This window comes from Pseudocercospora fijiensis, assembly GCF_000340215.1.
Source record: "Pseudocercospora fijiensis CIRAD86 unplaced genomic scaffold MYCFIscaffold_1, whole genome shotgun sequence".
NCBI lineage: Eukaryota > Fungi > Ascomycota > Dothideomycetes > Mycosphaerellales > Mycosphaerellaceae > Pseudocercospora > Pseudocercospora fijiensis.
Window position 1 is genome coordinate 10,857,836 of NW_006921532.1, and position 18,359 is coordinate 10,876,194.

The following is an 18,359-nucleotide window of genomic DNA, read 5'->3' on the forward strand; positions in this document are numbered from 1 at the left end:
AGAGAGTAGGTTAGACCTAGACGCAACTAGTCGCGTAGTATATACAAAAGCACGGACCGAGAATCTGCGGGAACATACGCTAGCGTATATAACTATCCGTACCGCTTCTTTATAGGTCGACGCGTTTCTACTACGCGTTTACGAACCTCAACCTTCGAACATTAACCTACAACCTTTAATAATAACGTCGACCGCTCTAAAGCTTATATGTAGAAGCTAACACCTCTTCTACGATAGATAAGAGCTATAGCATAGTATAGCTCTACTTAACGACTACCTCGAGCCGTAGACTACTAGCGACAATATGTCCGATCTCTACTAGCGCATCGCCCGTATTAATCTACTTAAGGGCACTAAAGACGCCGATATCGAGGCGCTTATAAGTAAGGAAATACAAGAGCTAGTTACTAAAGTTATAAAGGTCTCGTCCTATACTAATTAAGTTAAGCGCGACATTATTGCAAACATAGTGTCTCGTATACTTAAGGAAGGTAGTATCCTTTACGGTATCGAGCTAACAGAGTTGCAAGTTAGTACCCTATATAAGCTTGTCTTCGGAGATAGTAAAGATATATAGATAATTAATATCTAAGGCGATAACAGTATTATCTCTAAGGCCTTCGCTATACTTATCGGAATATATAAGCGCGGCATCGAGAGCGGCAATACAACTACTTCTTCTCGCCGCACTCTTACTACTAACCCTGCCTTCTATACCGGCATCGTTTCCGATAGTCTACTCGAGATATAGGACTAGCAGTATACTACGCTAAATAACCTCGCTAAGTACGCTTAATATCTCGGTCGTACTGCTCGTAGTAGCGGTATTGTCTAATCTAGCGTTATTAAGGTTTAGGTCGTTGTCGATAAGACTAAGAGTACCGAGTCTCGTACTACGGTATACTAGTCGATTATCGAGGGACCCGAGAAGGACTTAGTTAAGGCTTTTAAGGAAGTCTTTAATCGATACTAATCGCGGTATGTGTTTAGTCGTATATTGTTTAGCTATATACTAATAATTTATAGGACATATATACGTACTATAAGCTCTGCTAAGCGACCTCCGCTTATCGACTAGAATATAATACTACTACGTCGTATAAGGGTTAGTAGCTAAGCAGTAAGAGTGTGTACGAAACTTTAAACTGAACTAAAGGGAGTACTAAATCAATATAGCTGCTATCTATATAAGACGAACTATAAAGAAAGGAAGAAGGGTACCTTAGAGGGAGAGCCCCTTCCTTAGTATTCCGCCCTGCGGCCGTCTAGCGCGTCTAACGCGTAAGTGTAAGTACGTATGTCCGCTGTCTCGCAGCGCCTTTATCTCCTAGCTAACTTACGTAGCGCGCGTATACGAACTCGTTTAACCGCTCTTAAGTAAATATGTTTCTCCTAGCTCTTCCCTGCCTTCCGGTTCCTTCCTACTACTCGGATCTGTCCTACGACTCTATATATCTCGCTTACTATCGTCCGTATATACGTGCGCATAGTTTAGTATAGTTCCGTCGTTCGTATATTAATATGTAACGTATTATTCTACTATATGCGGCCTCCGCGGGAGTCCCTAAGATATTACGTTATACGGCTAAGTAGGCGACCTAGGCGTACTAGGCGTACTAGGCGTACTAGGCGTACTAGGCGTACTAGGCGTACTAGGCGTACTAGGCGTACTAGGCGACCTGCTTCGCTAGGGGCCCCTACTACTAAGGCAACTCAAATCCGATATTACTTTATAGTATAGCGGCTGGCTTATAGGACTTGTCGGTGCTTTCTAGGTAGCTACTATAATAGTAGCCCCCCCCTCGTTTTGCGCGGAGTTCCTACGACGCTAAAGGAGGTCCGTATATAATAGGTACTAGTGTTCTTATCCTAGTTCGGGTCGGAGACCTTAATCTAAATTCTATTCGTACGCTTCTCGGAGAAAATATTCCGGGACAGCTCCTTCTATTGTCGTATAGTCGGTATAGTCTCGTAGGAATTCCTCGATTGCTTCGCGGGCGAAGATAATATAGCGTAGAGGTTCCTAGGTCGTATCCTCGTCCGAGTACCCCTCCTATTATACCTCTCCCTATAGCCCGGGAGGATTAAGATTTCCGAAATTTGTGTTACTAAAGCTCTATTCGATAATCGCCCGCACTGTACCTAAGGCAGATTCCGGCTCGTCTTCGGCCTAATCGGTAGCCTCGGTAGCTTCCGGCATCGGCGGGATGTCTTTAGAGTCCGCGATTTCTCCGGCGGTTCTTAGATTAATAACGTATTTAACCGGGTGAATGTTAAGATTTTCTAGGAGATCTAGTTCGTATACGTATATGCCGACTTTCTTTATAATCCGGAAGGGTCCTAGATTTTTCTAGTCGAGCTTTTTCGAAGGTCGGTTAGTTCTAATATATCGCGAGTCGAGGTAGACGTAATCTCCGACCTAGTAATCTAGCGCGGCGCGTCTACGCTAATTAGCATAGTGCTCGTATACTTCTTAGGTATACCTTATCTCGTCCTAGAGCTCTTAGTAGGTCTAGGCTATTTAAAGAGCGAAGGTATCGGCGTCTCTTTCTAGATCGTTTACCGGGGGCTCTAGTTCGATCTCTATTAGTTCTATACCGGTTCGGGGGTAAAATCTAGTAGAGGCGTAGAACGGCGTAGTCTAAGTTGTAGCCGATTCTTAATTATTAATAGCAAATTTAATAGAAGGCGTTAATCTTAGCTAGTCGTTTTAGTAGTAATTGTAGAAGCACCTAATAATTTGCTCGATCTACGCGTTAGCCCGTTCGGTTTACCCGTCGGTCTACGGGTAGTAAGCCGTTAAAAGGCGCGCTTGAATTTTCAATCGTTCGTAGAGGCGCTTCTAGAAACGGGCTACGAAATTCGGGCCGCGATTAGATACAATTGATTTAGGTAGGCCTATATCTTTCTATACGTCCCGGTAGAAGACCTAAGCCGTATTCTTTGCGGTTAGGCTACGGGCATTTAATACCTTCTTACGTTTCGTAAGGCGGCAAACTACGACTAGCATATTTTAAAACTAGAGGCCGTTAAAGTCGGATCCTTTCGGTAGGCCTATAATAAAATCCATTAAAATGTGTTACTATAGTCGTAGAGGGACTTTAAGAGGTTTTAGTAGCCCTTGCGGCTTACGCGTATCTGCTTTCGCTCTACGGTATACTACGTAGTTCTTAACGAATCGGTCGACATCTCGGTATAGATTAGGCTAGTAGTACTACTTCCGGAGCTAAGATAACATCTTAGCTCGACCGGGATATACTATTCCGAGAGAGTTATAAGCGGAACGTATAATCTAGTCGCGTAAATCTTCGAAATCCGGGACGTAGAGGGCATTTCTAAATATTGCACGGGGTGCTCGCGGTAGAGTTCTACGGAGCTCGTACTCCGAGAGAGAAACGTTCTCGTACAACCGCTCCTTATTCTATAAAGCTTAAATTAGACCTTTAGTAAAAGCGTCTTCGGCGTATGCTGTCGTAAGCTACTGTTCGAGCTAGGTAGGTTCGAGGAGGTCCTATACTTCCTCTTCGCTTTCCTAGTCGCTATCTAAGCTTTCTAAACTCGTATCTTCGTCGTCCGAGCTATCGTCGTCTCCGAGAAAGGCGGGAGCGGCTATTAGTATAAAGGATACTACGAGAGGCTCTAGGCCGGTAAAGTCGTCTCCGAGGAGCTCGTATAGTTCCTAGCTAAGGTTATACTCCTTAAGGATAGACTGTTCTTTACGCTACGGACCTCGATCCGAAGGCGAGTCTCCGTTACGCCTCGTAAGTACGTCGGCCTATAAGTTTGCTTTACCGGGCGTATACTAAATAACGAAGTTAAACCGGGAAAGAAACTTACTCTAGCGTACCTGCCTACGGCTAAGGATTTTACTCTTAAGAAAGTAGATAAGGTTCTTATAATCCGAGCTAACCTAGATCGGTAACTTAGAACCTTCGAGTTCCGGACGCTATTCTTCGAAAGCCTTAACGATTACGAGGAGCTCTTTATCGTAGATATCGTAATTGCATTCCGCGGAGGACATTTTCTTAGAGAGGTAGGCTACGGGCAGCTACGTATCTTCTAGGGTCGTTCGTTAAAGGAGAACGGCGCTAGTTATATCGTCGGAAGCATCGGTTTCTAGGCGCGTTTCTTTATCGAAGTCGAAGTACTATAGGATCGGTACGGTTATAAAACTTTGCCGTAATTAGTCGAAGGCTTCTTAATAGGCCGGTAACTATTCAAATTTAACGTCTTTCCGCGTAAGTGCTGTAAGTAGACGGGCGATTCCGCTGAAATTCCGTATAAATCTCCGGTAGAAGTTAGTAAAACCGAGGAAGCCCTAGACTTCTTTTACGTTTCGTAGTACTCCCTAGTTTAGAACAGCTTCGATCTTGCCGGGATCTATTCGAATACCTTCTAAAGAGACAATAAGGCCGAGGAATTTCACCTCTTACTTATAGAATTCGCACTTATCGATATCGATATACAGTCTAGCTTCTACGAGTTTCTTAAGTACCTTTTCGATATGTTCGTAGTATTCCGCTTTCGTTTTACTATAAATTAGGATATCGTCTATATACGCCGAGACGAAGGCGTCTAGGAATTCTTTAAGCGTATCGTTAATATATAATTAGAACGTACTAGGTCCGTTATAGAGCCCGAACGGTAAGACTAGGTATTTAAAAAGGCCGTAACGGGTTCGGAAGGCTATTAACTATTCGTCTCCTTCGGTAATACGGATCGCGTTAAAGGCGGCGATTACGTCGAGCTTAGTAAACTAGCGAGCCTTCGAAAGGCGTTCGAGCGTTTCGTTTACGAGAGGGATTAAGTAGCGGTTCTTTTTCGTTAACGCGTTGAGGCCCCGGTAGTCTACGTAGAAACGGAGACCTCCGCCGGGTTTCCGGGCAAATATAACTAGTACGGCTGCTTCGGAGGAACTAGGGCGGATAAAGCCCTTTTATAGGTTGTCTTCTAGGTATTTCTTTAGTACGAGGAGCTTATCTCGAGATATCGAGTAGAGAGGGCCGTACGGCGGCGGCTTACCGTCGATTAGCTCGATTTTATAGTCGATACCTAGCCGGTACGGTAGTAGAATATCGGCGTTCTTCTTCGAAAACTAGTAGAGTCGGTGCTAATGCTCTTTCGGTAGTTTCGTTCTTAGATCCGTTAGTTCTTCGTCGAACTTTCGGATAGCCTTTTCGATATCCTATATTATTATAGCGAAGATCTAAGTACGTTTATCGCGGGCAAAACGCGAGAAGGCAGCCGCGCTAATAGCGAATACGGTACGATCTCGGGGAGTATCGGAGGTAGAACTAGATTCGTTAAAGTAGTACTTAGCGCAATACTTACTCGTAAAGGATAGAGATTCGAAGGCCTAGTCGATAACCGGGTTATACTTTTTAAGCTAAGGAAGACTAAGAATAACGGGGTAAGTCTTCGGGAGTTTCGTAAGGAAAAACATAATGTGTTCGGTATACGGGCCGATAGTAATAGATAAGTAGTAGATCTAGGTTACCTTGCCGGCGGCCGCGGTCGTACCGTTAAACATTTCTAACTCCCGAGCGTACGTAAGGTCTTAGAACGTTAAGCCGAGCTCTCTCGCATAGTCGTAATCTATAAACGAGTAGCCGGTTACGCCGTTGTTAATAAGAGCTATAGTTTTTAATAATTTCTTTTAATTTCCTATTAACGTTTCTACTATAAAAGGCTAGTAGACTAACTCTTTCTCTATAGCCGAGCTAGAGAAAGGGAAGGTAGCAGTAGATACTCTTAGTTTTAGAACAAATAAACCTTATAAGCGACTATATATAAGGTTTAAGCTTTTCCCTAGCCGCTCGGAGTAGCGCTAGCCGGTAAAGGCGTATCTAGAGTCGTAATATTCGCAGCGGCGACTCGCTATATCGTTAGCGTATTTAGCTAGCCGACGAGAGACAAGTAGAGGCGAGCAATATATCCTTTTACTCCGTAGTAGATGCATTCTCCTACTATACGGCGACGCTGCTTCTTTTCTTCCGAAAGCTTACTATTTACTAGGGGCGCGCGTAGACGGGCGCCGAGCGAGGTAGCGCTTAAATCTATCGGATCGGCGGTAGGCTAGGCGCCTAGCGGTATTAGGGCTATAGCCGGAGCTAGTGCTAAAGCCGGCGTCTAAGCTGTCTATAACTTCGACGGTAGCGTAGCGAACGGCGACGTAAAGCGACCGGCATTCGTACGAGCGCCTCTGCGGTTAGCGATAATTTTCGCGAAGTTTCGAGTCGTATTGTCGATACGTATAAGTAAGGCGTACAGTTCGGTAATGTTTAGATTCTCCGTATCCTTATCGCGGACTTATAGCATTATCTCTTCGCTAAGGCCGCGTACTAAGATCCACTTAGCGACGTCTAGGGGGTATTCGGCGTACCTAATCTCGTATTAAAAGGCGGTATAGTACTCTTAGTAGGTCTTGTTTGCTTACTTAAGTTTGTCTAAGTTTAGGCGCGTAGTTTGCTTACGGTCGGGGTCGCCGAAACTAGCGTCGAGGGCCTTCTAGATAGTAGCCGTTATAGTTGTTTTTGTATTTTCTAAGAGGCTATAGTAGGAATCGAGGGCGGAGCTACCGAGTAGAGAAAACATAAATCCGGTCTTTAAAGCTTTAGTCGGATAGTAGTCGGCGTTAGCGAGAAAGCGGATCTTAACCTATATCTTAAATTCTTCGTATACTTTACGCTTGCCGGTAAAGCGTTCGGGGTCGCTTAGCTTCTTACTCTTATTCGAAGTAGGTATAAATAGGTAAGAAGCGGGTACCGTAGCGCTTAGGCGAGTAGAGGCGAGCTACGACTAGAGGCGGCCTACCTCGTCTTCTTTTTCCGCGATAGAAGTATTCGCGTCGCTAAGAGCTATACTAAGGCTAGTACGGGAGACCGAGAGGAAACGAGTAGCATCTTTATAAGCCTTAAGCAGGTTAACGAGCAGTTCCGGGTCGGTAGCGTAGGCGTAATCTAGCTATTCGCGCGTAGCGAGGATCTTATTCTATACTAAGCTTAAAAAATCGGGTACTTCGTTAGGTCTTATATTTTAAATCCATTCGTCGGGCGTATCTATCTTAATAGAGGCGTTTTTTAAGGTAGTTCGTAATATAAGGGTTAGTAGCTAAGTAGTAAGAGTGTATACGAAACTTTAAACTAAACTAAAGGGAGCACTAAATTAATATAGCTACTATCTATATAAGACGAACTACAAAGAAAGGAAGAAGGGTACCTTAGAGGGAGAGTCCCTTCCTTAGTATTCCGCCCTACGGCCGTCTAGTACGTCCGACGCGTAAGCGTAAGTACGTATATCTGCTATCTTATAGCGCCTTTATCTCCTAGCTAACTTACGTAGCGCGCGTATACGAACTCGTTTAACCGCTCTTAAGTAAATATGTTTCTCCTAGCTCTTCCCTATCTTCCGGTTCCTTCCTACTACTCGGATCTGTCCTACGACTCTATATATCTCGCTTACTATCGTCCGTATATACGTACGTATAGTTTAGTATAGTTCCGTCGTTTGTATATTAATATATAACGTATTATTCTGCTATATACGGCCTCCGCGGGAGTCCCTAAGATGTTACGTTATACGGCTAAGTAGGCGACCTAGGCGTACTAGGCGTACTAGGCGTACTAGGCGTACTAGGCGTACTAAGCGTACTAGGCGTACTAGGCGTACTAGGCGACCTACTTCGCTAGGGGCTCCTACTACTAAAGCAACTCAAATCCGACATTACTTTATAGTATAGCGGCTAGCTTATAGGACTTGTCGGTGCTTTCTAGGCAGCTACTATAATACGTCGCATCGATATAAATAGTATATAGAATGTCTTAGAATTATACGCGCAATAAGCGCTAAGTGTTTATAGGTAAAATAAAGGGGGTATAATTTAGCCGGCTTCTACTACTAGCTCGTAGAAGCATTAAAACAATATTATATAGTATTATACCTAGCAAAGAATCTACTTAGAATTGTACGCTCTATAACCTCTAATAGTTCCTTTCTCGAGATATTAGTATCGTAATATAGGTATCTATCGGCCTATAGCTAAAGCCGGCTAGCTATAGGCTAGCTAAACAAACCCGGCTTAGGAGATTAATAGTATCTTAACGCTACAACGTCGCACGCGATTCATTTTTGTAGCGTTAAACTTATAATTATACGCGCTATAAGATGCACTTCTAACAATTCTGTATTTCGCGTTATGCGCTGAGTTGGTTATTTTAGCTATCCAAATCTAACAGTTTGTATTCAGACCCTTGCTGCGTAAGGCGTTTATAAATAAACGGATAATGTCACTTAGCCTGCTCGCAAGGGTCTGATGGGAGATAGCGAGAGCCTACCCTTCAAAAATTGCTGCACCTTGACGCCATTTTAAAGAAGTCGCAACGTTCAAGCTTTCTGCCAGAGTTTATTATTATTTGGCCAAACAACCAGGACATTGCGAGCAGCAGTTTTATGACGACCTTCGTTTCAGAACTTGATTGACGCCCGACCTGACTCTTCTTACCTCACCCTGCGTCTGAGCGGTCGGCGCAAACAAGACGACCACCCGCTCCGCTCACTTCCGTCCTCACAGCAGCGAGCCAACCTGTTCATATAAGCTGAGCCAGCTCTGCCAGCCGCCATGGCTAGCGACTACGCAGACGACCATCGACAACCACGTGCACCTCGACGTGACCACCACCGCGCACCATACCCAGATTACGGCCCAGACTTCGCAGGCATGGATGACTATGGAGCAGATGCACGTGGTCGGCCAGCGCCAAGAGCTGACGACCCACATGCTGCAGACTTGCCACCGCCTCCACTAGGCGAAACACTCAAGCCAGCTCTTAAAAGAGAGGGCAGCCGCAGCAGAGTCTCGCCGGACACGCGACCACAATTCGAAGACGGTGTCTCGGCGCTCGGGCGCGGTCCACCTGATCTGGAGCGCAAGAACAGGCCACGCGATAAAGAGTTTAGAGACCGCCGAGACGGCTACGAGAGCGACGAAGGCGACGCACACAAAGCTTCCAAGTACACACCTGCCGGAGGTCGAAACCGCAGAGACAGAGGCGGCGCAAGAGATCCTCAACCTCCCTATCCCGACAGTATGGTGGGCTCACGAAGGGGAGGAGACCCCTACGACGATGCTCCTCCGCCGAGAAGAAGGAGAGACCCAGATCCGTACGAGGACGACTATGCTCCGCCACGACGGCGCCGAGACGATCCACCGGTGCAATACGGCTCTGATCCAGTACCGGCGCGTCGGCGAAGCTCTCGCCCACCTCCACGGCGTGGAGACCGGTATGATGACTACTCAGACGACGATGACTACGACCGGAGACCGCGCAGACGTCGCAGCCATGATGATGCGCGCAGGAGGCCGAGAGAGTATGACGATGATCGATACCATTCAGATGAACCACGAAGGCGGCGCGACGATGATTACGATCGTCCACGGAGACGAGACAGAAGCAGGAGACGAGATGACGACTATGATGACTACGACAGCCGGGTCTCACGTGGCGACCGTGATAGGCGCCGGGATGACAGGCAGCCGAAGGAAATCAAAATCGGCAAGTACGACATTGGACCTTGGGTGGAGAAAGGTCAGAAGCATTGGGTGACACTTGCTCCCATCTTGACGCCAATCGTGATGAATCTGGCGAGGAAGCATATGGGCGGCGGCTCGAGTGGTGGTGGGAGAGGTAGCAAACGATAGCACGACGACCTCGAACGCTACCTCCACAGCCGCTCGCGGCATTGAGAATGTGCTTGCGGCAGGCAGTACATTCTGGGTCACAAGAGTCACAGCAATTCGCAGAATCGAAGCTCAAAGCGGAGTGCAATGAAGGAGGGAGCATGGGACGTGCTGGAGGACTTGGAGGACTTGGAGGACTTCTGCTATTGAGGGCGCACGCGCGATCTAGAGAAGGAACGGACAAGGCGAAGGCTACATGTAATGACGAGACGACGAGACCTGGGAGGGACACATTGCATTCGGGAGTAGGCGAGAGGGCTTTGTAGCATTCGATAAGCATTCTCAATCCTGAAGAAATTTCTGATAGAGGTAATGAGGTGGCACTGGCGTGCTGATTGCGAGACAGATAGCCGCCGAAATCTCAATTGACACGACCCTGATAACGACGCGTTCCGACTGCTCTTGCCTTCGTCGTCGTTGCATGCTGCCTGGGATTAGCGGTGACCTGCAGAAACGACGATAACGCACGGGCTTTGGCGGGTTTGCCGCGAACAAAGTCAACGCAACTCTTCTTTCGCATGCATGAGAAGGCGCATGAGACAGCATATCACCCAAGATGTCGCCACAGGAGCACTTGATGCATCAGGCCCAAGATGCTCGAGAACTCCCTGAGGCCAACAACAAGATCGCCACCACGCCAGATTACCACGCGTACACATATGAGTTCCTCAGCGAGCTCGGCGATGAACACAATCTGGGTTGCAAATGCTGCCGCTTCACGTATGGGAAAGGTTGGTCCACAAGATCATCAAGTTCCAACATCTTGATGCTGACTTTGACGGACAGATCTGCCGGTACCAAAGAAGCTCGGCACTGAAGAGACGCGTTCTGCTGCGCGTCACTTTACGATCTCGATCTTCAAGGACTGGACTCAGCTGAACGCCATCATCAAGAGATTCGAGGCTACAATTCAGAAGAGATGGATGTCAGTGCCTTATGGGCCCGTAGTCGCGTAAGGTTTAGTTCTAATGCGTTGTCACAGGAAGAAGAGCGTCAAGCAGAGACGGGAGATTTTGCTCAAAGCCTGGCCTGGAATGTCTCAGACCCACAGACCGGACTTCGAAAACATGCGGTCGATAAAGAAGCAGGCTCCTCGCACACGAACATGTCGGACTGAAGCATATCTCTGGCCACAGATCAATCTCGAAGATCTGCAATCGCGGAATCTGCTGCTCCATTTCCTCAACTCGCGCGGCCGCAATCTACCTGACACCTTCCGCATTGCGGACGCCAAGGCCGCGCATTTGGGAGATGGCTGGAATCGGTCTCTCGACTATGAGCAGTACTTTGAGGACTACTGCTGCGAATTCCACTACTATGAAGATCATGACCATGAGGGTGAAAAGCTCTGCTTACTATTCGAAGAGAAATGCTCACCTTCACGCTACGGTCAAGTCATCACCAATCATATCAAGGAGCTCCTGCCATGTCAATTCAAGTTCCTCCGACGATCGAACGAAGGCCTGCTGTCTCTCGAAATCCAACAAGGTATCTACCGGTTTCTGCTGTCCTGTGCGAAGCACATTCTTCACGATGTTGCACCTGCCCAGTTCTTCCTTGCTCCTTCCATGCCAGAGCCAGCGGTCCCGGAGACACGATCAAGCGAATACCATTCCTTTTCCGCTCACTCGCTCGAGGAATGTTACAAAGTGCCTCAGAAGCTGGACTTGCATCGCTTACGCCTTTTGGTTGACAGCCGCCGTGCTTCGGCGGAAGATCATGTGTGGTTACTGAAAGAGGACCCTGCCTACTTGATGGATGTGCTGCGAGAATGGAAGGAGCACGGAGTCAGTCATGACGATCGCCTCTGCAATTGCAAAGACTGCTGGAATACATGCGCGGGCATTGCTCTCACTTACTCGCTCGAGGTATATGTCTTTTGGGACGACCTCTATCGGAAACTGAAGGCCATGCCAGAGATCGACGTACAGCTCGCCCGCGCTGACAACGAGCGTGTCAAACTCTCTCGTCAGGACGAAGATCGATGGTCAGCGCTGATGGATGTAGTGTGGCATTTGGTTGTGCAGCCTATCTCTCACCTGGAATCGGGCATTCCATGCTCGCCTCGTCTTAGGCACCGGTACTCTTATAGCGCGGACCAAGAGAGGAAGGAGCGATGGCAGTTGAGGGCCAGCGCTTCGGGCGCCGAACGACGTATTGATCAGCTCTGGTACTCGATTTGTCGCGAAGAGCAACGCGATAGACACGGCTTGTTGGGTCTCATCCAAGAGTTTCAGTACATGCTAGACACCGATGCCGAAGCTGCCCAGTACATCGACCCCTGGCTGACCACTCACTTCTCCGACATTGCCCTCTGCGCGGAGCTCATGCATTCGGTTGATGCGCTGGCACCATGGCTCGATGAGAACAAGACAGCCATGCTACGTTTCCGTCCCTCTGTGGCGAAGCAGGTTCAGAAATCGAGTACCTTGCAATCCAAGCTTCGACTCGGCATCCACCGCGTAGCATCCGGCGACTACCTCGTCTGGGATCCTACGAAGAAGGGATGGTTTGAATATCCCATCGACAAGACCTCGAGCCAGGCGAACAACTATCAAATGCGCCTCGCAGAGCTTCGTCTCGATAAATTTTGGAAGAGGCTGGAGGGATGCTTGGCAGAAGTCGAGGCCATCAGTATTGACAACATGATCAAGTGTCGCTTGTCCCAGCCACGCACGCTCTTCCGAACAGCTCCATGGGTCGAGCCACCTGTCACAATACCCACACCGCCACCTTCTCCCAATGAGAAGAGAAGACGATCGGGGCCGCTGTGCGAGATCGACAGCAACATTCAGCATGGATCCAACGTAACTCTTGCCAAGAAAGATCTGATCAAAGCGCACCCGAAAGACAAGAAGAAGACGAGAGGCACCCCGGCTGCTCAAGACCCGCGTCTGCCTGCTCAACATCTTCCCGTAGTGCCGAAAATGGACAGGGTCGCCGTACCTAAGCGAGCATACAAGACGCTTTCGACTTTGCTGCCTTCGCCTGCTGAGGCACAACAGCCTCGGCCAGAGCTGGCATGGGAGGAGATTCTGTTTGCATTCAACGCCATCGGTCTTCAGCCCACAAAGCTCTACGGCTCAGCTTGGATCTTTAGCCCGGTCCCCAAAGGTGAGATTCGCGGCATCGATCGAGATGGTGTTATAACTGTTGGCAAGATGGATCTTGGGCGTAGCATTCAATTCCATGAGCCAAAAGAGGTGAGAAGAGGCCAGAAAGTACCGCGGGGCATGGTAAGCCTGATTTGTTGGTGATTGACTTGGCAATGGGAGGCAGCTAACATCGCATAGGTGCGGACTTTCGGACGCAGGCTGAAACACGCCTTTGGATGGGAACATGCTGAGCAGCTGTTCGAAAGTGAATGATGCTGCGGGAGACTGACTCCGATAGGTCCTGTTTGAGCTATCAGCTCCGCTTCACTGCCAGGGCCACGCAATTGAATTTCCCAGGAGGCTCGCAGCATGTTCATCGCTGAACGAAGTATGCAAGAACCGCATGTCCGGGCTGATACTTCTTGGCAGCAACTATTTCGCTATGTGGTCAGACGCGCGGCAAAGGATGGGATGCCTTAATTTGCATGTAATTAGCATCAGCGGCTTTACTAACTGGCGGCTTTGCACAAAACAACAGCCGTTTGCTCATGTCATGATGAGGGGCCATGAAGGAGGCTGTGCATTCGCTAAGGCACACCTTTATGTTGGAGCCTGCTTTAGTGGAATCCGGCAAGGCATCAACATGATGAGAACAAAGACGAAAGCATAATTAATCACCATGTCATGCATGAGGTACCTGGCAGAGCTGAACGTGAGGCATTAGACCTTGTGATAGGCTCATCCGGATCGAAGAAATGATCTGGTGATCTCGTGGGTGTGGTTGTTTCAAAATCGCCGTCAACATTTGATTGGTGCGTCAGGTGAATGCCGGTCTGCCGAAGTGACCAGGAATAGAAAGCAGTCGTCACCTTCCATAGCCTCGCAGTGGAGCCAAGCCTTGCGCGAACGACACGGCCTGAATGATGTTTGGCGAACAGTTCTCTGGGAGTACTGTAGTAGTTGTACATCACGCGCTCGTTCCCGTTCGGCTGCCTCCTGAGATGGTAGGAGACTTTCACTCTTTCTTTGAACACCGTCGTTCTGTCTTCTTGCCATCACTATACCTTGACCGGGCACGCCGCGCGTAACCAGAGCAGAAACACGCAGACTCGAGTACCTGCATGACCACGACCCAGCCCAACGCCCAGTATGCTCGATGAAAATCTCCCCGCCTTCTTCCTCAAACCTTCCTCGACGAATGTCAAACATCATCGTGATTTCTACCTCTCACACCACGGTTCCGACCCAGCGCCAGCGTACCTGTTACAAAATGCCGACCCAAGCAGTACGAACCTCGCGCATAAGAACTGCTATGGCGCAGCCTTATTTGATGCCTACAACCCAGAGGTTCTCTTTGGCGAAGCTATGGCCAGGCCGAACTGGACACAGCCTACGTTGAGCCAAGAAGAGATCAAAAGAAATGGAGGCATCGCGCCACCCCCTCAACCAGTGCTGTCTACTGAATGGGTAATACAACTTTACAATCCAGATCAGCAGGTCGGGATAGAAGTCAAAGAAGGTAAATGGGGTGCTTCAGACTCATATGAGTTCTCCATGCCGGTATGCTCATTTCGAACGCCTTCTGCTTCGAATCTGGATCGAGGACAGTCTGATCCTGCGAGCCTGGCTATCACGCCGAAGTTGAACTTCGTCTGGAGGAAGGAGAGCAAGTTGGGCAAAGATTTGACGTGTTATATGACGGGAAAGTCTTCAGATCAGGCAACGAAGAAGAAGAGCAAGCGGGATCCGGATATTGCGATTGCGCTGTGGAGGAGTGTGAGAGAGCTCACAATCTACGAGCCAAATATTCAGAGACTAGAGATCGAGGACCCGAAAGGGCTTGAGGTCGTCCTACTCCTGAGCGCAGTTGTGCTTAAGGATCTATATTTTGGTAGCAAGGACTCCGTGAGGGACGTCTTTAATATCTCGGACATCCCCAACGAGCGGAAACTGAGCGGCGGAGGCAGGAAGCTCTCAAATCCAAACCGCGCAGCAAATGCCGTAAGCATAGTAGGCAACCCAGCACTGAGTCACCACCCTCCCAGCATGTATGGTGCTTCAGTCGCCGCACCACCCGCACCAGCTAGAAACGACGCAAACCGAAACGCTCTACCAAGACTCGAGACCCGTCCACCAGGCCAGCAGCCACCTGTGATACGAAGACAATCCCTTCCACCACCCATGGCCGACCCGCGCTCCCAGTGGTCCCTCGACGCCGAAACCGCCCGTTTAAAAGCCCAACAAGAAGCCGAAGCAAAAGCCGAGGCTCGACGCCGCCGCGAACGCGAAAGAGCAGATGAAGCAGAAGCCAAACGCCTGCAACGCCAACTCGAAGAAGAAGAAAAAACCGCCCGACGCAAACAGGCAGAAATCAACAAGGAAACAGAACGTCTGAGAAAAATCTACGGCGTCCCACAACAGCAACCTAATACCAGTCGCCCTAGTTCCGGGAGGAGATATAATGGTGGTGGTGGTCTAGCGCCTATCCCCCAGGGAAGAGCTACGGCGAGTTCGAGTGCCCCGCCGCCGAGAGGTAGTAATGGGCTTTATATGCAGCCTGCTGCTAGTCAGAGTGTTATGATGAGTGGTGCGAATCCTAGTTCTAGTGTTTGGAGCTTGGGGTCTGGATTGAAGCCTGCTAAGAAGAAGAGTTCGTTTTTTGGGTTGAGGGGTGGGGATAGTGAGGTGAGTGGGAGTGGGAGTGATGGGAGGTTGAGGAAGAAGGGTAGTGCGATGTGGTAGGTAGTCAAGAGGGGAGGTGTGGTTGATGAGTGTTTTGCTTTTTTGTGATATGGGATTAGCGTGGAGTTCTGGGGTTTTAGATACCATAGTTCTACGATAGCAGTACGCTGCGATGCTGATATGCTGTGAATGAAGCATGTTTTGGATTTTCGTAGCCGCCTTATATGGTGAGCCAGGGTGTGTTGTAGTTCTAACTACTGCATCCGAGAGCGGTCCCGCACTGCAAGCACATTCAGCTGCCAATTTTGTGGCGTATGCATGTAGCGGCGGGGAGCGGAGTCGCGGACTACATGTAGATGCGGGCCCCGGATACTTCAACGGAGCTGCAGCCTTTCTTTTCACATCGAGCTTGTGCTTCTACTCCTGCGCAACAACATGCCCGTTGCGTGAAGAGGCTCTTGCACGCGACAAGTCTTTGCTCCAGACAGAAACTGGCAGTACTTCATGCGGGATGCGACCTTGGCAACAATGATAGGACTACTTAGGTAGTCGCCAAGTCACGTCATATTAGCAAGACAATACTGTTCAGCTTGAGGCAGCCATCGCATAGGTATTCGCCATGGATTTCAAGCACCATGGCAGCGACTACGCCAGTAACACTGTTTACGGCGGCAAAGTTCAGTTCGGCGATAGCTACAACTTCAATTCACAGAGCGAAGCAAACCAGAAGGAAGGCCTCCGTTCTGAAGCTCTCAAGGCCCTTTACTGGACGGACCCAGAAGTGGATCTCACTAAGGCCCTAGATCGGACAAGAGCTGGCCGCACGCCAGGAACATGCGAATGGGTTTTGAGGAATGAGGATTTCAAGGCATGGCAGGCCGCGGAGGCGCCCCAACTGCTCCTTGTCACGGGAGAGCCTGGGATCGGCAAGACTGTGCTCGCCACGTTTCTCGTCGATCATTTCAAGCCGCAACACGAGACGAAAGACTCAACTTTCGCTTACTTCTTTTGCATGAATGCAGAGGCTCGACAATCGACCGGCCTCGGCATCCTCCGAGGCTTATTGCTATTACTACTGAGGAAACAGCCAGCACTTTGTGATCATTTGTTGAACGACTTCGCAGTGAAAGGAGAGAGCCTGTTCGATAGTATCGAATCTCTGTGGCCAGTATTCGAAGCCGTCATTACAGATGGCATCTTAGGCAATCTTCTTCTGCAAATCGACGGCCTGGATGAGTGCGAAGAGAATTCTCGCGATCTTTTGGTGTCCAGGTTTGGTGGCCTTCTGCGAAAAGGGAGCTGCAAAAGAATGAAGGTCGTCGTTACCAGCCGTGTCATTCGAACCGCTAACGACCTGGCAAACGATTTCCCAGGGGCTACACAAAGGATTATGATGGATGTAGGCAAAGTCAACATAGACCTACAGCGCTTCATCGAGTACGAAGTAGAGGACATAGCGAAGCGTTGCAACTGGGACTCGGATCTCAAAGCCGAAGTCAACGAGCAGGTCAAGAGTCGGGATGGTGGGACATTCGTATGGGTGTCGCTCGCGCTAAAGACTGTGTCGAAGAAAAGACCTCACCAGGTCATCCATGAGCTCTCCCAACTACCGCTAGGCCTTCGGGATTTGTACGCACGTATCCTTCACGAAATACCATCGGATGAACGAGACACAGTGTACCGAGTCTTGGTTCTCGTGGTTGCCGCTCGCGCGCCCCTGTCTCTAGATGAGATCTCGATTGCGCTACACTTCTACCCGGGACGCCGTAGGAGGAGGAAGCTACCTACTGGGAAGGAGATGGATCAAGGCAAGCATTGGGTACAGACTTGCGCCATCCTCCTTCGCATGAACGAAGAGGATGGTCGCGTCCGCGTCAATGTGTTTCATTTGACGCTAAAGGAGTTCTTGACAGGCCAATCACTGCCTCCACATGTCTCAAGTTATCGCATCGATCAAAACCAAGCTGAGCAGACTCTCTTGGAGATCAGTACAGCATATCTCCTCTCTGAAGAGCTGGATGCTATTGCAATTGATGCTGAGAAATTAAGGGACATGGCTTCGGACAGATTCAAGTATCGAGAACCCGAAGAATTGGTGCATCGTGAGGAAACCATACCCCGCAAGAAGCCTATTCGCCTTCTTAAGAACAAGATACTGCGTGGCCTCAAAGGTCGTCAGAAAGAGAAGGAAGGAAAGGGACAGAGAGAAGAGGCGAAAGAGCAAGAAGAGAAGCATAGGCCATTCGAGCTATGTAAAGCTTGGTCAGAAGTTGAAGATAGGCAACTCATACTGCTCGAGTCAGCATATCGGTTTCAAGAAGACTGGAACGAGGCCACAGCGATGAAGCAGATTCGAATCATGATTCTCATACCCAAGCAAAGGAAGCAGGCCCGGTATACGAACGATGATTTCCTGTTTGTTCTGCGCTTGATGATCGAAGACTCATCGCCGGCCACATCTCGTGCAATCTCCATTATTTGGCACTTTATGATCGTGAGAGAATCGGGCAATCCTGCCTCTTTTGATTATTTTAAGTTAGAGATGTCTAACTTGCACAACGCTATTGCGATGGCTGCGAGATCTGGGGGATCTGGGAGATCTGACATGCTCGAAGCATTCGTCCGATTGAGACATTTGCGTGGCCTAAGACCCCGAGTAATACTTGCTATGGCTATGCAGACCTTTGTACCTGAAGGAAAGCCGCCGGCCCAACAGGACCGGGACGCATTCGATTTGCTGTTCTATACAGCGAGGCTGGATTGCATTCCTGACGGATCGTCCCTACTCCATTCAGCAGCTTCAATCTGTTGCTCTTATCTTGTGAAGTGTTGCATTGAGGTAGGCG

At 48.9% G+C, this 18,359-nt stretch overlaps 4 protein-coding genes across 4 annotated transcripts; all 4 read left to right on the forward strand.

Moving 5' to 3' along the window:
• Nucleotides 1-8,617: 8,617 nt before the first annotated feature.
• MYCFIDRAFT_213714 (uncharacterized protein) lies at nucleotides 8,618-10,047 on the forward strand (the record flags this gene model as incomplete). Its single annotated transcript, XM_007923936.1, has 1 exon — nucleotides 8,618-10,047. The coding sequence occupies one exon, from the start codon at nucleotides 8,618-8,620 to the stop codon at nucleotides 9,695-9,697; it is 1,080 nt and encodes a 359-aa protein (XP_007922127.1). The 3' UTR covers nucleotides 9,698-10,047.
• Nucleotides 10,048-10,292: 245 nt separating this feature from the next.
• MYCFIDRAFT_86406 (uncharacterized protein) lies at nucleotides 10,293-13,515 on the forward strand (the record flags this gene model as incomplete). The annotated part of the gene is made up of 4 exons (XM_007922489.1): nucleotides 10,293-10,467; nucleotides 10,523-10,661; nucleotides 10,719-12,972; nucleotides 13,030-13,515. 4 exons carry the CDS (start codon nucleotides 10,293-10,295, stop codon nucleotides 13,102-13,104), a joined length of 2,643 nt encoding a protein of 880 aa, XP_007920680.1. The 3' UTR covers nucleotides 13,105-13,515.
• Nucleotides 13,516-13,980: 465 nt separating this feature from the next.
• Nucleotides 13,981-15,463, forward strand: MYCFIDRAFT_185816 (uncharacterized protein; the record flags this gene model as incomplete). The annotated part of the gene is made up of 2 exons (XM_007923937.1): nucleotides 13,981-15,364; nucleotides 15,438-15,463. The coding sequence occupies 2 exons, from the start codon at nucleotides 13,981-13,983 to the stop codon at nucleotides 15,461-15,463; spliced, it is 1,410 nt and encodes a 469-aa protein (XP_007922128.1).
• Nucleotides 15,464-16,132: 669 nt separating this feature from the next.
• On the forward strand, nucleotides 16,133-18,338 carry MYCFIDRAFT_76886 (uncharacterized protein; the record flags this gene model as incomplete). The annotated part of the gene is made up of 2 exons (XM_007922306.1): nucleotides 16,133-17,907; nucleotides 18,194-18,338. The coding sequence occupies 2 exons, from the start codon at nucleotides 16,133-16,135 to the stop codon at nucleotides 18,336-18,338; spliced, it is 1,920 nt and encodes a 639-aa protein (XP_007920497.1).
• Between the last annotated feature and the right edge of the window lie 21 nt (nucleotides 18,339-18,359).